Raw genomic sequence first — 17,543 nt, forward strand, 5'->3', positions numbered from 1 at the left:
AGGTGACAGTCTTCCCAGTTAGCGTTGATATAGCAAGTGCTTTCTGTCTCATGACAGTCTTTCACATCATATTAGACTCTTGTGTGAATCATGGAAGTAGATGTTTTTTGCTTTTCCACAAAAGAAGAGAGGTCCAGAAAGGGAGGAAGGGGTGGAAGGAGCAGAGAAAAGACTCAGACCTTGTCTGGTCGGAGTTGCCTCCTGAAAATTCCGTGCCTATGCCCCGCCTTTCCCTCTAGCGATATAAGCTTGGAGCTCTGCTTCAGTGTTTCTTACAGGTGTGTTGGCATTTAGGGTGGGCATTTACTTTCACACATTGTAGGATGTGTATCCCCTTTGACTTTCAAGCCTACGTGCCAGTTGCACCCTCTTTATTGTCAAGACATCCAAAAATGTCATATACAAATACCCCCTAGGGTAAACTACTCCTAAATGACTTACCCCAAAGGCTTCATAGGAATACCCCTCAAAGGAGCTGAGTTAATGGCACCATCATTTTCTTTACCTCCTTTTTCATCTTTCATTTCAATTCTCTTTTGTTTAGTTTTACTCGCCCAGGAAGAGGCTCCTGGCTTGGTAAAGGTGGCCCAGACACCGGACAAGAGCAGTCTATCATTTCTCTGGAAAACTTGGTCTTTGGAGCTGGATACTGCAAGCCAACTTCCTCAGAGGTAAGGTCTCAAAGGGGCAGTTGCTTCAAAACTGTCAAACTTCACTTTGCAGAGTGCATGTTCTATGAGATTCATGCTGCTTTGAAACATCCCCTTCAGAGATTTGTGTTTATTTGACTCTTCCTTTCACCATCTTTCCATCCCTTCTTTTTACCACTACAACCTCTATCAAACATAGTCTAAGGCCAAGCCCTGGGGTAGATACAGGGAATATGGTCTTCATATGATAATTCTTATTTGTGGTCCCTTGGAAGAATGTGGTTCTCTGGAGGTCAGGAGGCTGTGCTATGAGGGGACTACTCAGACTGTGTGATAACATTCAAAGCTGAGCATCAAAACCATGCCTGGCTTCAAAACCTGGCTCTCACTTTCATTTGTGCCCTCTCTGAACATCAGTTTTCCCACCATAGAGTGGACTCCCCAATAGCTAATGATCTCGTGGAGTGTTATATGTACCCAATGTTGTAATAAGTGTGAAGCTCCTAGTCCAGTACTCAGTACTCACTAGGTGCTCAGTTAATACGCATATCCTGTCCTTCCCCTTGTAATTTTATCCCAGGAAACATCCCTTACTCCTTGTGATGTGCAGAGGTTCAACCACACAGGGTATGACTCTGAGCAGATTTCTCCTGAGCCAGTATGTGCTGTGTATTTATTAGCAGCCTACTCCCAAATAACCAGCCTTATTTTTCAGGGTTCTCCAGAGAAACAGGACCAATACAGCCAATAGGTTACACACACACACACACACACGCATGCACACAGACACGTGCACGTGCACACACACACATATACATGAAGAGGTTTATTGTAAGCAATTGACTGACATGATTTTGATGATTTTGGAGGCTGAGAAGCCCCCAGATATTCAGTCAGCAAGCTGGAGACCCCAAGAGAGCAGATGGTAGTTCCAGTCCCAGGCTAAAGGCCTCAGAACCAGGGAAGCTAGTGATATAAGATCCATTCCAAATCTAAGTCCAAAGGCAGGAGAAAACTGATGTCCCAGATCAAAGACCTTAAATAAGAGAGACACAGATTTTTCTCACTCAGCTTTTTTGCAGCCCTCAAAGATTGGAGGAGGCCATTCATGTTGGAGAGGGCTATCTGCTTTACTCAGTTGACCAGTTCATCCAGACATAGCCTCACAGGCTTGCCCAGAATGTTTGACCAAACATCTGGGCACCTTGTGGCCCAATCAAGTTGACACATAAAAGTTACCATTACACGAATGGTAACCATCACTACTAATTTCTGAGTAGCTCATAATATGAGTGTAATAAACTCTTCATGCCCAGTCAGCCCCCAAAAGAGGTTCTCTGTCCTCCTGTACAATTAGGCTCTGTGCACAGACTATTCAGACTATTAGGTAATGCACTCAGCTGGCTATCCTCTGATGTCATCTTTGCTAGCTCTGAGGCCCAGCCATAAGGTCTAGCTGCAGAAGCTGCCCGAGACATATCTTCCTCTGGTCCAAGCTGCTGTGTCACATGTTCTTATAGTCCAGAGAAGCAAAGAAAAGAGTTGCCAAGACCCTGCTGAGGGACCTGAAGCCAGACTAGGATTCTGTGTCATGGAAGGAGCAGATTTTAGAGCCAAATAAGACCAGTTTGAGGGTAGACTCCAGTGACTGTAGATGCAGAACTTCAGTCAACCACTGAGCTTCTCAAAGCCGGCATCCTTAGCACTGATGCAGGGCCCAGGAGATAGGAACTGAATGAGTAAGAAATCAAGTAGAAAGCAGTGAGCCCTATAGCATGAGATGCTGTTAGACTGTCCCTGCTGCAGGTCCTTTGCTACAGGCAGAGCTCCCCGTGGTTGGCTGAAGCCTTTGTCGTGACTACATCACAGTTCAGCTTCTCCCTCTATTCAGTCTTCCTCCCTTCACCTCCCCACATGGGCTGACCCCCAGAGTTTCAGTAGAGCCCACGTGGGCACCGAAGAGCTGCAGAGCCAAGGCTGGCCCTCAGAGCCTCAGGAGATGGACTGCCTGAAAATCTTCCACTCAAACTCTGTTTTCCGGGGAATGTGGCCTGGGACATTAGGAAATGTCAGTGGTCGCAGATCAAAACACTTTCAACACTCATCTCCCAAGCCTGAAGCCTTTGCTGAGGCTGCCGCAGGAGTGTATGAAAATGATTATGAGAGAGTCTTTGTCCAAAGGCACTCTGACATGCACACCCTCCCAGAGCTTGTTCAGATGCCACCACTGATGTGAAAGTACTCTCTTTCCTAAAAAGAAATACTTTCTCTCCAAGTCTCTAGGCATTTCTGTCTCCCCGCACTGGGCTCTGAGTGGCTGGGGATAGAAACCACTTCATTTAGCTCCCTATCCCGAGGGCCAGCACCATGCCTGGCATACACAGTGCTCAATAAACGTGTGGGGAATGAATAATTGATACAAGTGTGTAAATCACGTTTGTGTGGAAAGCTGACACTGAGAAAGCAGGACACTGAGGCCAGAGAGACCATTCACTGCTTCACACAGCAGGAGCCAGTAACAAATGAGAGGCAGCTGTGGAGTGAGGGGCATCCCCACTGACGTATGTGTGCCCAGCAGGGCTGCCCCTGGAGACTGCTCAGAATGTTAGAGCTGGTATGCGGTGGGATGGAATGGAGCACATCAGAGGCCATTTCAGTCCACTGGACTCTGTTGCAGATGACACATCTGAGCATGGTCCAGCCGAATCTCTGCCTTGGAGACTATTACAGTGTGGTAGAGAGCAGACTCTGGTTTCAAATGCCTGCCTGATAAACGCTATGTGACTTGGAGGAACTCATTCACTCTTGTGGAAACTTAGTTTTCTTAACTGTGAAATGGGATCACATCTACCTTCTAGGGAGGATTTCAGAAGTTAATGTGTGTAAAAACATTACAGAAACAGCCTTAGGCACAGGATACAGTATAGCATTTTCTTTTAATTTCCCTTCTTAGCTATTTTCGGGGATGTGTGTCAAAGCAGACATCTGTCTTTCACCAGAGTCAAACAAAATGGTTTATTTGTGAATGCTTAGCTTTGAACTTGCTCACAGAGTTTAGCTCAATGGATTATTTTCAGGACTTGATTCTTTCCCTGTGCATTTTCCATTTGGGTCCCATCCAATTATGCAGATTCAGTGCTGTGCACCTACCCTGTGCCTTCCCACCAGGCACGTGCTGCCAAGCAAAGAATAAAATCCACTCCCTCCACCTCCTCTGGGGGCTCTGTATCCAAATCCCTGAGAGGCCCAGCGCATTAACAAATAACACTGGAATCTGCACAGATTGCAGCATCAGCTGGAAGGATTGGAGAACAGGTGTTCCCTTCAAAATAAGCCTTTCTTTGCAGAGACATTTGCAGAACTGGAGTTTCATAGCAAAACGAGCTGATCGGCATAAAAAAAAATCATGGGGAGGTGAGGGTTGCCGTGACAGGCCATGTCTTCCCTTATTAGCCTTGGCTCCCCTCCCCTTGTGGCCTCTGTTCTTTCCTGCTGCACCTTTGATATCTAGACTTTCACCTTTAGAGTTGGTGCAGCAAGTGCTTGCGTTCCCTCTGAATCCGGAACCAGCAGCTTTATACTAGGGGAATTATTTCCCCTCTTTGACTCATGGCTTATCTGTCAAAGGAGATACTAATGCCTGGCTCACAGGGTTGCTGAGAAGATTACATGAAATAAGCTTATAAAAGCCTTGAGCATACAGCCTGACACAAACATGCCCAATAAAACTTCCTGCCGATATTATTTTTCTGTCATTTATCCACATAATTAAATCAAGTGTTACTCCAGCTCCAATGTGGCCTCGTGATGGGACATTGAGGAAAGAGTCTTCCACGTGTTTTGCCCAGTGCCAACTTGCTGTGTGACCTTGAGCCCGGCACCTTTCCTTTCCGGGTCTCAGTTTCTTAAGTCATAGAGAGATAATTGGATATGATCATCCCAGAGGCCTCTGTTAGCCCTTTCTGTGCTGCTTTTACTGTGATATCCCTGACACTGCCTGGTCCATTTGGGGTCAGTTGGCACTTGCTTGACGGGTTTGCTTCTCCAGAGAAACAGAACCAATAGGGTGTATATATGTGTATATGTGTGTGAATGCGTATGTGTGTGTATTTATCTATACACCCACATAAGAACTTGGGTCACACACTTGTGGAGATTGGCAAGTCGAAGTTCTACAGGGTAGGCTGGCAGGCTGGAGACCCAAGGAAGAGTTTCCATTCAAGTCTGAATGCAGTCTGTTGGCAGAATTTCTTTTTCTTTGGGGAAAGTCAGTCTTTTCCTACGAAAAAAGTCTTCAACTGACTGAACAGGACCCACCCATATGATGGAAGGTTATCTGCTTTACTCAGAGTCTAATAATTTAAATGTTAATTTCCTCTAAAAGATACCTTCACAGAAACGTCTATAATGTTGGAACAAACATCTGGATTTTGTGACCAGGCCAGATTGACACATAAATAGCCACCACAGCTGATGAATACTCAGTCTGCCAGAGGGCAGACTGTCATTAAAGATCAAAGATCCAGACTGGGCACGGTGGCTCACACCTGTAGTCCCAGCACTTTGGGAGGCTGAGGCAGGTGGATCACAAGGTCAGGAGTTGAAGACCAGCCTGGCCAACATAGCAAAACCTCATCTCTACTAAAAATGCAAAATCCAGGCATGGTGGTGGGCACTTGTAATCCCAGCTAATCAGGAGGCTGAGGCAGGAGAATCACTTGAACCCAGGAGGCGGAGGTTACAGTGAGCCAAGATTGTGCCACTTCACTCCAGCCTGAGAGACAGAGTGAGCCTCCATCTCCCCCCACCAAAAAAACATGATCAAGGATGCAGTTACTCAGAGTCAGGTGCACCTGTTCTCCCGCATGGAAGGCTGCACACCCCTTTTCTTCTCACTGACATAAGGATGGCAATTCCATCATCGAAGGGAGGAATGGCAGCCTAGTAGGGAGACACAGTCTTTAAGGGGCTTTGTCTTCAGATCTCCATTACCTTGGGCAGGGGTTTTAGGACATGTGCTCATTTATTTATCTGTCAGCCATTTATTTAGCCCCTGCTGTGCACTAGGATCTATGAGCTGCAGGGGCTAAGACAATGAATAAAACTCAGTGCCAACCCTTAATGGATCCTGAGATTCATTTTCCATGTTGTACATGAAACAAAGGAATAACTAAAAATTACATATGTCACAAGAGTGTGAAAAGTGTGTTACTGATTGTTTCAAATCACATTTTTGAACATCTACTTTGCATCAATCTGCTGGTAAGCTGCTTATGTGCCTGGACTCCTTCAATTCACAGAATGGCCCTTTCATATTTCCTTTTACAAATGAGGACACTGAGACAGGGAGAGGTTAAGTCTGTCACTGCAGACACACAGCAGAGCTGGGATCAAGCTGGAGTTTTACATCAGTGAGTCTAATGCCATCTCTTCATCTCCATCATTACCATCAAGTGAATGGTTAACCACAGAAGATTGTGATATCTTCTGTCCTTTTTTTGGGAGGACATAATAATATTCTAGTATGTGTGTGTGTGTGTGTGTGTGTGTGTGTGTGTGTTTCTTTATCAGTTTATTCATTGATGGATGTTTAAGTTGTTTCCATATTTTGACTTTTGTGAACAATGCTGCAATGCACATGTGAATGCTGATTTCTCTTGGAGATCCTGATTTCAAATATTTTGAATAGATGTTCAGAAGTGGGACTGTAGACTCTAAGGTCCACCAGAGCATGGTATGTTTCTATGCCTGGCACTTGACATATGCCCACGAAGCCTTTGTTGAGTAAATGAGTGTTGGAGGCCACGGAATCTGAGATGCAGAAGATGCAGAAGAACAAAAGCACTTGTAAATAGTGTCAGGCATTCCCAACAGACCTGTTTCCAGCGTGCAAGTTGGGCCTCCCAGTTCCTTGACTCACCCGAGTCACCCATGTAAGACACAGACATGCATACTTATCATTAAACATGTCATTATGCTGTCTCTGGATGGTGACAACTCTTTGGGCAGAGACACCGCCATTGGTTTATTCACTCTTCAAACGTTGATCAAGCATTAAGTTGATTAATATTTCTAACTTCACCTGTGAAGATCATAGGTTCCACACTACGATGGGGAGGATGTTCTGCTGGAACACCTTTCTCTGAGATGAGTGTGTTGGACAATAAAGTGAAATCCCCCTTCCTTTGCTTTACTTAGAAGATGGTTTCCCAGACAGATGAGTGTATGTCATTGAGAGAATGTGCAAGGTTGCCACGCTGAAGCTGTCTTTAAGTCGAATTGCAGAGAATCGTAGAACAGTATCTTCCTCAAAGTGAGTAATGCTCACACTGGACAAGCGTGGGATGTGCTCAGCTTTACAAGGCTCCTTCCATGCCGAGCCTTGTGCCGTGACAGCCCCTTCTCCTCTGATGGGAAGTGTCTGGCAGGGCAGGGTGGGGAAAGTTGGGGCACAGAGCTGCCTCTCAGGTAGAAATCTTATTTCTCACTGGTAGGCTCTTCTTTTTATTCTCTCATACCCGTTTCTATTGGGTTCTTTGCACTTTACCCTTGTTTGGATATGTGCTTTCTCATTATTGTGAACACACTTATATTCTTTTTTTTTTTGAGATGGAGTTTTGCTCTTGTTACCCAGGCTGGAATGCAATGGCACGATCTCGGCTCACTGCAACCTCTGCCTCCTGGGTTCAGGCAATTCTCCTACCGCAGCCTCCTGAGTAGCTGGGATTACAGGCACGCACCACTGTGCCCAGCTAATTTTTTGTATTTTTTAGTAGAGACGGGGTTTCACCATGTTGACCAGGATGGTCTCGATCCCTTGACCTCATGATCCAACCGCCTTGGCCTCCCAAAGTGCTGGGATTACAGGCATGAGCCACACTCATATTCTTTTCATGAGGCTGTAGGGTCACATATGTACAGACATGCATAGTTATTATGTTGTCTCTGGATGGTGACATCTCTTTGAGCAGAGACACTGCCATGGGTTTATTCACTCATCAAACATTAATTAAGCATTAACTCTGTCTCAGGCACTGTGCCAGGGGTTAGTAATGCAGCAATGGAAATGGCATTCTTCACCCCAGCCTGGTGGGGCATCTTCATTTCTAGAGCCCTCAGTGCCCATTAGTTTCTGACACATTGTGCATGCTCAGTTAATGATGAATCAATAAACGAGGTGAGAACCCATGGACACAGGTAGAGGAGCATCACACACTGGAGTCTGTTGGGGGAGATTAGGGGAGGGGCAGTGGGGGGTAGGGAGGTTGGAGAGGGATAACATGGGGAGAAATGCCAGAAATGTGATGGGGGGAGGGAGGCAGCAAACCACATTGCCATGTATGTACCTATGCAACAATCCTGCATGATCTGCACATGTACTCCAGAACCTAAAGTACAAGAAAAAATACATATTAAAAATAAAATAAAATAAATGAGGTGAGGAGATAGACATATCTTCTTCCATCTGTAATGAGTGGCCACAGTAGATGTAGCCAGCAGACACAGTAGCCACAGTGACTAGGGAATACAGTACTTTTCGGGACCAAAGGAATGTTCTGATTTCTGTTAAAATCAGAAAAAAATAAGGAATATGATCAAGTCTGAATTATATTCACCTTTATACAAACAGGTGCAAAAATATAATTTTAAATACTTGTTTTATGGATGAAGGAGGCCCACCAAGGCAAAGGTACCTGGGGCCCACAAAAGTCATAATTCAGCTCTGAGAGTAATTATTATCATTCCTCATGATTGTCTCCTGATCACAGACCTAGAAAAGTTGAGCCCAGTGGGCCTAGATGACTTCCCCAAGGTTTGAAGATGTTAACCTGAAACCCAGTCCTCTCTGGCCCCAAGCTTTGCTGACACTCATTGCGGCAGCATGTCTGCCTGCATGTGGAGTGTGCCACAAAAGCATCCGTACACTGATGAAGGAGCTGAATACAAGAGGTGCCGCTGTTTGACATTTGTGAATATTATATGCTTAAGTTCAACTACCTAGAGAAGGACAAAAGTTACCAGAAAAAAATGTCTTTCAGGTTTATCTCTGTGGTTACATGTGGCAGGATTTCCTTCTTTATTAAGGCAGAATAAGATTCCAGTGTGTATGTGTATATAGATATGTTTTTCTTTCTTTTATTTTTTATTTGATGGAGTCTCACTCTGTCATTAGGCTGGAGTGCAGTGGTGAAATCTTGGCTCACTGGAACCTCCACCTCTTGGATTCAAGTGATTCTCCTGCCTCAGCCTCACAAGCAGCTGGGACTACAGCTGTGCACCACCATGCCCAGCTATTATATATATATATATTTAGTAGAGATAGGGTTTCACCATTTTGGCCAGGATGGTCTTGATCTCTTGACCTCATGATCACCTGCCTTGACCTCCCAGAGTGCTGGGATTACAGGCGTGTGAGGTACATTTTTCTTTATCCATTCACTCATTCATTGATGGACGTGTAGGTTGTTTCTATATTTTGGCTATTGTGAATAATGCTGAAATAAACAGGGAGTACAGATTTCTCTTGGGGATTCTGATTTCAGATGTTTTGGTTATACATTCAGAAATGGGATTGCTGGATCACATAATAATTATATATTTAGCATTTTAAGAAGGCTCTGTATTGTTTTTCATAGTGGCTGCACTATTCTACATTTCTATCAACACCATACAAAGATTCAGGTTTCTCAATGTTCTTGCTAACACGTATCATTTATATTGTTGTCAACACTTATTCTTTTTTTTTTTTTTGACAAGGTAAGTGTTGACAAGTTTAATCCATTGGAGTCTTTGAATGCAGAAGTGAACAGTATTGCATACTTATACACCACCCTTTATATCACTGAAAATTGCCTTGTTCCACATTGCCTTCTGATGCCTTGCTCCTTACCAGTATTTCTGGACATGATGAGAGATGTCGTGTGGTGACAATGAGATGTGAAAGTGATATCTCATTTTGGCTTTTATTTCCATTTCCTTAATAATTACTGATGCTGAGTATCATTTCGTAAGCCTGTTTGCCAGTTGTATGTCTTCTTTGGAGAAACGACCATTCAAGTCCTTTGTCAATTTTAAAAATCAAGTTTGTTTATATATATATTTATTATATATTTACTTGTTGTTGCATTGTAGGAGTTCCTTATGTATTTTGGATATTAATCAATTATCGAATATATGGTTTGCAAATTTTTTTTCCATTCTGCAGGTTGTATTTTCACTCTGTTCACTATTTCCTTTGCAGTGCGGATGCTTTTTAGTTTCATGTAGGCCTGCTCATCTATTTTTGCTTTCATTGCTGTGCATTTGGTGTCATATCCAAGAAAGCATTTGCCAAGATTAATGTCATGAAGAATTCCCCTCATGTTTTCTTCTAGGAGTTTTACAGTTTGGGTCTGACATTTAAGTCTTTAATCCTTTTGAGTTGATTGTTGTGTGTGGTATAAGATATTGGTCCAATGTCATTCGTTTATCTGTAGATATCAGTTTTCCCATCATCATTTGTTGAAGAGGCTGTCTTTTCCTTGTTGTGTGCCCTTAATACCTTATCCAAGATTAGTTGACTATACATGAGTTGGATAATTTTTTAGTTTTCTATTATTATGTTAAAATCACTTTACTGAGGTATGAGTGACATAAAAACCGTACATATTTAGTGTCTACAATTCTGTGAGTTTGGATGGGCTTGCAATTTGATTCAGTTGGTCTATATGTCTGCCTTCATTCCATTACCATACTGTTTTAATTACCATAGCTCTGTAATATATTTTGAAATCAGGAAGTGTGATGCCTGCAGCTTTGTATTTCTTTCTCAAGTTTGCTTGGCTATTTGAAATCATTTGTGGTTCCATATGAATTTTTAGGCTTATACTCAGTGACATCAACTAGTCACAGAAGAACAAATACTACAGGATTCCACTCATATGAGGTATCTAATATGTTCAAGCTCATAGAAAAAATTAGCATAATAGTGGTTGACAGGGGTAAGGGGGAAAGTGGGGGGTTGCTGTTCAATGGGTATAAAATTTTAGTTATGCAAGATGAATAAATTCTAGATAGTCTGCTGTACAACATTGTGCCTGTAGTTAACAATAGTGTATTGAATACTTAAAATTTTAAGAGAATAGATTTCAAATTAAAAGGTTTTACTAGAATTTTAAAAAAATGAAATAAAAAATAAGTTACCAAGAAAACATAAAAATGTAATAGTTATTTACAGAAAAAATATTTTAGAGTTAAAATGGTATTTCATAACTTCTACTATTTTAAGAATTAAGGTGTCAAGCACTTTTATGTTTTCTCCCAATAAAATTTACAAAAGTTTTAAATTTATATTTGAAATAATTGCTTGATTTAATAAAATCCTGCAAGATAAATGGCAACTTGCTATACCGTACATATGCTAAGGGGAGCTTTGAGTATATGGTGCATTACATCAGTCTGCATAGGAATCCAACATATTTCCACAGGTCATTTCCATGAATCGTATAAATCAGTGAAAATGGGCCTTTAATACAAAGGTCTACAGTATTGCTAAATTATACACCACCCTTTTCTGTTACTGAAAATTGCCTTGTCCTACATCATCTACATTCTGAAGCCTTGCTCCTCACCAGTATTTCTGGGCATGATGGGAGATGTCACATGGTGACAATGAGGCACTCAAATTCCTTCCCAGACAGTCCAGGACTCCCCCACTGTGTTCTTGATACCCAGCCTGGCTCATGGTGCATGACAGACATGCAGTAAATACATACTGAGTACAAGGGGACAGAGCAGCAGGGCATACAGGCAAGAACAGTAGACTTGGAGTAGATCAATGTGGTAGGGCTAAGCTTGGATTCTCCGATGGAGTAACTGTGAGAGCTTGATTGAGCCATTTAACCATTCAGATTCTCTGTTTCTTCTTTTTGAAATGGAATGTTGAAATCTTCTTGACTCATAAAATTTACCTGGGACTCAGGAAGGATAAGGTATTTGCCCTTTGGGGAATCCCTTTTTTCCCTACCCTCTTTTTTCTCCTTTTCCTGTTCTCCCACCCAGGGATGCCGTGATGGTGACACGGCATCTTATAGGTTAAGTACGTCAGGTACATGTAGTGAGCGTTTATTTATGTCTGGCTCTCTGCTGGATAGTCTTACTATGCCTCCACACTGATTCCTGCATATACTCATATTATATAGTTGAAGAAACTCGAGCTTTAATAACTTCAGCAGATTGGCCAGCATCAGACAGCTGACTCCTGGAAGGGCTGGGATGTGACTCCAGATCTGACTGTGTCCAACACTTGTCTTTTGTCCACTTACAGTCACTTTTCACCTGCCCGCCTCCTTTCATCTTCCTGGTAAGTTGGAAGCCTTATCTGTCACATTCTGTACCTAGCACAGAGTCATCAGAAATAGGTATCTCCTTAATAAAAACTTACATTGGTGTTGGCTCCTTTTTGCAGTCAGCGAAGCTAAGTCTAAGCCGTTTGTTGTACACTCATGTGATGTGGGCAATGGTTAGGTTAAACCCCTCAGCTGTGAGGGTGAGTGCGATGGAAGTGAGCAAGCCTGCCCTGTCCCTACTCTCATGGAGTTTACAAATTAGCCACTTGAAAAAATCTTGATACCAGGAGCAGTGGCTCATGCCTGTAATCCCAGCACTTTGGGAGGCCAAGGTGGGAAAATCACTTGAGATCAGGAGTTTAAGACCAGCCTGGCCAACATGATGAAACCCAATCTCTGCTAAAAATATAAAAATTAGCTGGGTGTGGTGTCATGCACCTGTAGTCCCAGCTGCACTGAGAGGCTGAGGAAGGAGAATCACTTGAACCTGGTAGGTGGAGGTTGCAGTGAACCGTGATTGTACCACTACACTCCAGCCTGAGTAACAGAGACTCCATCTCAAAAATAAATAAATAAATACGAAATAAAATAAAGATAAAAAATGAATTAAAAACTTTTGAAAAGGTAACTTCATGTGACCTGCACAAGAAAAGCCAAGCAACAAAGCAGATTTTAAAACTTTGGATGTGTTTACTAGGGGAGACCAGAAATAAACTGATAGCCTAATCAGTTTTTTAGAGAAAATTATATTGTCAAAGAAACTACCAACTTGGGCTCCAAGAATGTTGAACTCTTTAAGACTGTTTTCAATCCTTTGGCTTATGGTGCTGTAGGGCAAGAGGTAGGCTTTAAACAGTATATGGTCCCCAAAGTGTCGTGTTCCCACTGCCCACCTCAGGACAGGCCAAGAAGAATAATGATAACAGTGAATAGCCTCCTAGAAGCAGACCCAGCAGGCCCAGCTTACATGAGTCCAGGGGCATGGACTAAGGAATTCCAACCAGTAGAAGAATTCGCGCATGTCCATGAGTCTGTCCCCAGCTCCAGCTAGAGGGCTCTCAGTGTGCCTGCCCCACAGCATTTGAGAAATGCTATAGACCCGTGGCTGCTACGAGTGAGGTTTTCCTCCATTCTTCCTAATGGGAGTGAATTTTTCAGTTATTCTCTTCTTTTTCTAGTACGGAACATTCTGAAGGATAGTAAATTTATATGTACAGGTCTTAGGTTGTTGGATACAAGAGAGTCACATCGGGACCTAATGCCAACACCAGCATCCATCACTCAGGGATACTGCATTTTGAGTCTGAAGCTGGGACTGTATGAGCCTAGGGCTGTTCCCCTTGAATGTGGTCACTCTAGGTGTGGAAAGAACAGTGAAATAGATCGTGGCTGATCAGAATGACAGTGGTGGCAGAGACTGGCTGTATTCCTATTTCATCTTTACATGCACAATTGAAGACCCATTTCTGAGCCTTTCTTGCAGTTAGTTTGGGGCCATGTGTCTGGATTCCAGCCAGTAGATACATACATTATCTCTGAAAAATATTTTATGTGATACTCCCCACCCCCTTCTGTGGTACCTTTGGAAGGTGATACGCTTTGGCAGTGTCCACACCCAAACCTCACCTTAAATTGTAATAACCCCAAAGTGTCAAGGGCAGGACCAGGTGGAGATAATTGAACCATGGGGGCTGTTTTCCTCATGCTGTTCTTGTGATAGTGAGTGAGATCTCACAAGAGCTGACACTGATGGTTTTATTAGGGTCTTCCCCATTCACTGGACACTTGTTCTCTCTCCTGTTACCCTGTGAAGAGGTACCTTCCACCATAGTTCTAAGTTTCTCCAGGCCTCCCCAGCCATGCAAAACTGGGAGTCAATTAAACCTCTTTCTCTTCTCGATTACCCAGTCTGGGGCAGTTCATTACAGCAGCGTGAGAACAGACTAATACAGAGGGTGTGTGCTAAAGGTGGCAGCATCCCAAAACGGAAGGGCTGAAACCCTGACTCCCTGCTTTTTGTAAAACTGCCCTCAAAGGCTGCCTTTTCCATGGTGATGACTCAGCTTTTGTGTTGTTACACATTGAGAGTCTAGGGTCATTTTTCACTTCAGCACTGTCTAGCCTACGCTGACTATAACTACGGGTCTCTGGGGAAAGGCGCCCTAGATGAGAGGACCATATTTATCGAAGGCCTGGAGTCTGATGCACAAGACCTCATTAGCACATGTGATATGGTCTTGAGATTGTGTGTACTTTGTGAGCTTCAGTGGAAGATGGGTCAGATCAAGGAAGGTGCCCAGTGCCAGGCCCACACCCTTGGAGATGATTCCTTCAGACTCAGTTTCCAGCAGGCCCCTTGAAGAAGGTACCAAAGAGGAGGACACAGCAGGGTCATGCATGGAGGGAAGATGCAGTGGACTGAGCCCCATAAATCTCCTTAACTGACTTCCCCGTAGTAACAAAGACAGCCAGAAACGGACCGAGTGGCATTGTGCTGATGGCATTGCCGATGCCCGTGTGAGTGTGCTGTGCACATGCACACACGTGTGAGTGTTCATACAGGGAGACACGGGCGCTTCACAGGAGGTATAAAGCCGTCAACGCTAAAGCAGCTGCGCTCTGTTTTGAACCCAATCATCAGAATAACAGGACACTTCACACCTGTTTACTGGATGCCCCTGCTGCTCCGTCCTCGGTCTGAAATTGTAGCAGGCCCAGAAAGAACAGATGCTACAGCTGGATGGCTGGAGAGAATCCTGGGAACCAGGGGACATCAGGGCCCTGCAGGGCAATGCAGGCAGAACTTGTAAGCCTTGCTGTCCTCTTCCTATCCTATTCCTGTCTTCCTTCTTTTCCTAAGTCCAATGCTGGCCTCATGGTGCTGTGTGAGGTTTATTTAAGAGGAAGAAAAGTCAATTCCAAAGAGCAAGCAGAAGTTGTGGTTGGCATGTGACATACACTCCCAGTAAACCGGTTCAGGGGAGTCTGTCATTCAGCTCAGCCTGTGAAACCTACCTTGTCAAACACAGGTCTGCTCCCTGACAACGTATGTGCTTCAAGCTCCACAGCCTCAAAGCTCTCTGTCTATTCTTTAACCTAGAAGGAAACATCAGAAGTCCAACAAATTCGCACTTCTTAGCAGTTCATTGATGGTAAACAAACTTGAATATGGTGCCGGGGAATAGGCAGAAAGCACCCCATCCTGCAATTGGGGTGATGCAAGTTTTAACCAGGAGTGCACATCAAAATCTTCTGGGGCGTCTTTATTAAATTATGCATACCTCAGCCCTATGCCTAAAGATTCTGATTCAGCCCAGCTAGAGTGAAGTTTGGATAGCTGAATTTAAAAAATCTCCCCACATGATTCTGATGTCTACCTCCAACTGAGGTTTCTTGGAATGGTCCAAAAGGTATAGACTTGGGAATTAGACACGTAGGTTCAAATTTAGTCCTTGTCACTCTAGTCCTTGATTTCATCATTTAACCTCTTTGAGCTAGAGACAATGCACACATAAAATGCCCAAGACAGCTCAGAATTGCATGACTCAGAGATGGATGCCTTTCTGTGTCTGTGAAGAAGGCAGCAGAAGCTGTAATGTACGACCTTCTGCATGTTCTATTAGGTTGCCTTGATAGCAGGATTAAAGGTGTACTGCAGAGGCATATGACAATAGGAAGTTCTTTTGTCATTGCAGTCTATCTTGCAATTCTGCCATGGTAATAAGTTCTAGAGATCTGTTGTACAACATAATGCCTGGAACTAATAATACTGTATTGTGCACTTAAAAATTTGTTGAGAGGGCAGATCTCATATTAAGTGGTCTTACCAAAAAACAACCACCACCAACCCCCCCCCCACAAAAAAAAAAGACAAAATTAAAACATACCAGAAAGCACAAGGGAACTTCTAGATGCGATGGGTATGACTGTTTCCTTGATTGGGGTGATGGTGTCATGAGCATGTGCATGTGCCTAGATTCATCAGACTGCATACATTAAACTTATGCAGTTTTTATATATCAGTTATACTAAAGCTATTAATAATTAATTTAAGAAAACAAGTAACAGGACTTTCATAGCATGCCAAAGGTAGGAACGATTGTATGCCTGGAGTTTTGCTTATTGGAGTGAGAAATGATAGATCCAAGACAGGTCCCAGCAGGGCTGCATAGGATCCTATTCATGAAATTCCTTGCGAATGTGCCATTGTCAGCTGCCTGGGCTGCCCTTGATTTGCAGATTCACTTTGTATTTAATTATTTTGCTCCCCACCTCCCAAATAGCTGACTTTGTTCTTATTTCCCAGAAAACACTTTTAAAGGGGATACTTGGTTTGACTAGGGCAAAGATGAGCATCCCCATCTGAGCAGACGTTTTGGCAAAACGTCAAAGATCACTTGATGTCCTAGGGAATGGCTGTCCTTGGATCACGTATCTGCCCTGATCTGATCAGTTGTGAACTTGGGAGCTGGGGCCACATGGAAAGAGAACGTATCTTTCCTGCTGAAAGAAGGACAGTTTGTCATGCAGCATGCTCTGGAGAGGCCAGGCTCTCTACAGAAAGTCCTGAGTTAGGGCCAGGTATGGTGGCTCACGCATGTAATCCCAGCACTTTGGGAGGCCACTGTGGGAGGATCACTTGAGGTCAGGAATTTGAGACCAGTCTGGCCAACATGATGAAACTCCATCTCTACTAAGAATATAAAAATTAGCTGGGCGTGGTGGCACATGCCTGTAATCCCAGCTACTCAGGAGGCTGAAGAAGGAGAATTGCTTACCGTGGGAAGTGGAGGTTGCAGTGAGCTGAGATTGTACTACTGCACTCCAGCCTGGGTGACAGAGAGAGGCTCCATCCACCCCCACTCAAAAAAAAAAAAAAAAAAACCCCGAGTTAGCCAGGCTCTGTGCAACCACAGGACCTTTGCACATGCTGCACTCACTTCCTGGGCAACCCCTACTCTTTGGCCCTATTCATCCTTCAGATCAGTTTAAAGGTAAATTCCTTGAGAGAGCTTTCATGACTTGTAGGTTTGTCAGGTTCCTTTATCAAATGTAACAGAATTCTGTTCCTTTCCTTTTGTGCATTTGCCTTAGTTTACAACAGTGACTCTATGTTCTGTGAGGGCAGGTGTCATAGATGTTCTTGTTCTTCACAGTGTCTCCATGACCTACCATAGTATTCAACATAAACTAATGCTCAATATTTGTTTGCAGAATCAATGAAAAAAAAATGACATACACACACACAGAAACACACATGCACATACAGTGGGTCCCCAGAAAATTATATTTTCTTTAGAACGTCAACGTAACTTATTTGCTACGTTTTCTTAATGACTTGTTTTATAGGAAAATAATAATCAGTTATCCACCTCTAAAACTTGGCTTAAATACTATTTCCTTGTGAAATCTTTCCTCTCCTTGTAAATAAACATGAATCCCAGGTTCCTCTAGGCCCCTATGGAATGAACATACACCTTTAGTCTAACTGGAACTTCCTCCTCCCTCCTCTGTGCATAGTCTACAGCTCTCCTTTACCGGAAACGTGCACCACCACCCTGCCAGA

The 17,543-nt window shown here is 43.5% G+C and overlaps 1 protein-coding gene across 8 annotated transcripts in view; it reads left to right on the forward strand.

Annotated features, from left to right (window-relative positions):
- FAM135B (family with sequence similarity 135 member B) overlaps positions 1–17,543 on the forward strand; it is a 350,951-nt gene that overhangs the window by 244,002 nt on the left and 89,406 nt on the right. For all 8 annotated transcript variants that reach the window (XR_013528077.1, XR_013528076.1, XM_054246600.2 and 5 more), the window contains one exon: positions 545–671. Coding sequence is in view for 6 of the 8 variants with exons in the window: in XM_054246600.2 (XP_054102575.1) it covers positions 545–671 (127 nt within the window). In the remaining 2 variants the exon portion in view is untranslated. The remainder of the gene's footprint in view (positions 1–544; positions 672–17,543) is intronic.

The sequence above is a fragment of the Callithrix jacchus genome, chromosome 16 (genome assembly GCF_049354715.1).
Source record: "Callithrix jacchus isolate 240 chromosome 16, calJac240_pri, whole genome shotgun sequence".
NCBI classification, from domain to species: Eukaryota; Metazoa; Chordata; class Mammalia; order Primates; family Cebidae; genus Callithrix; species Callithrix jacchus.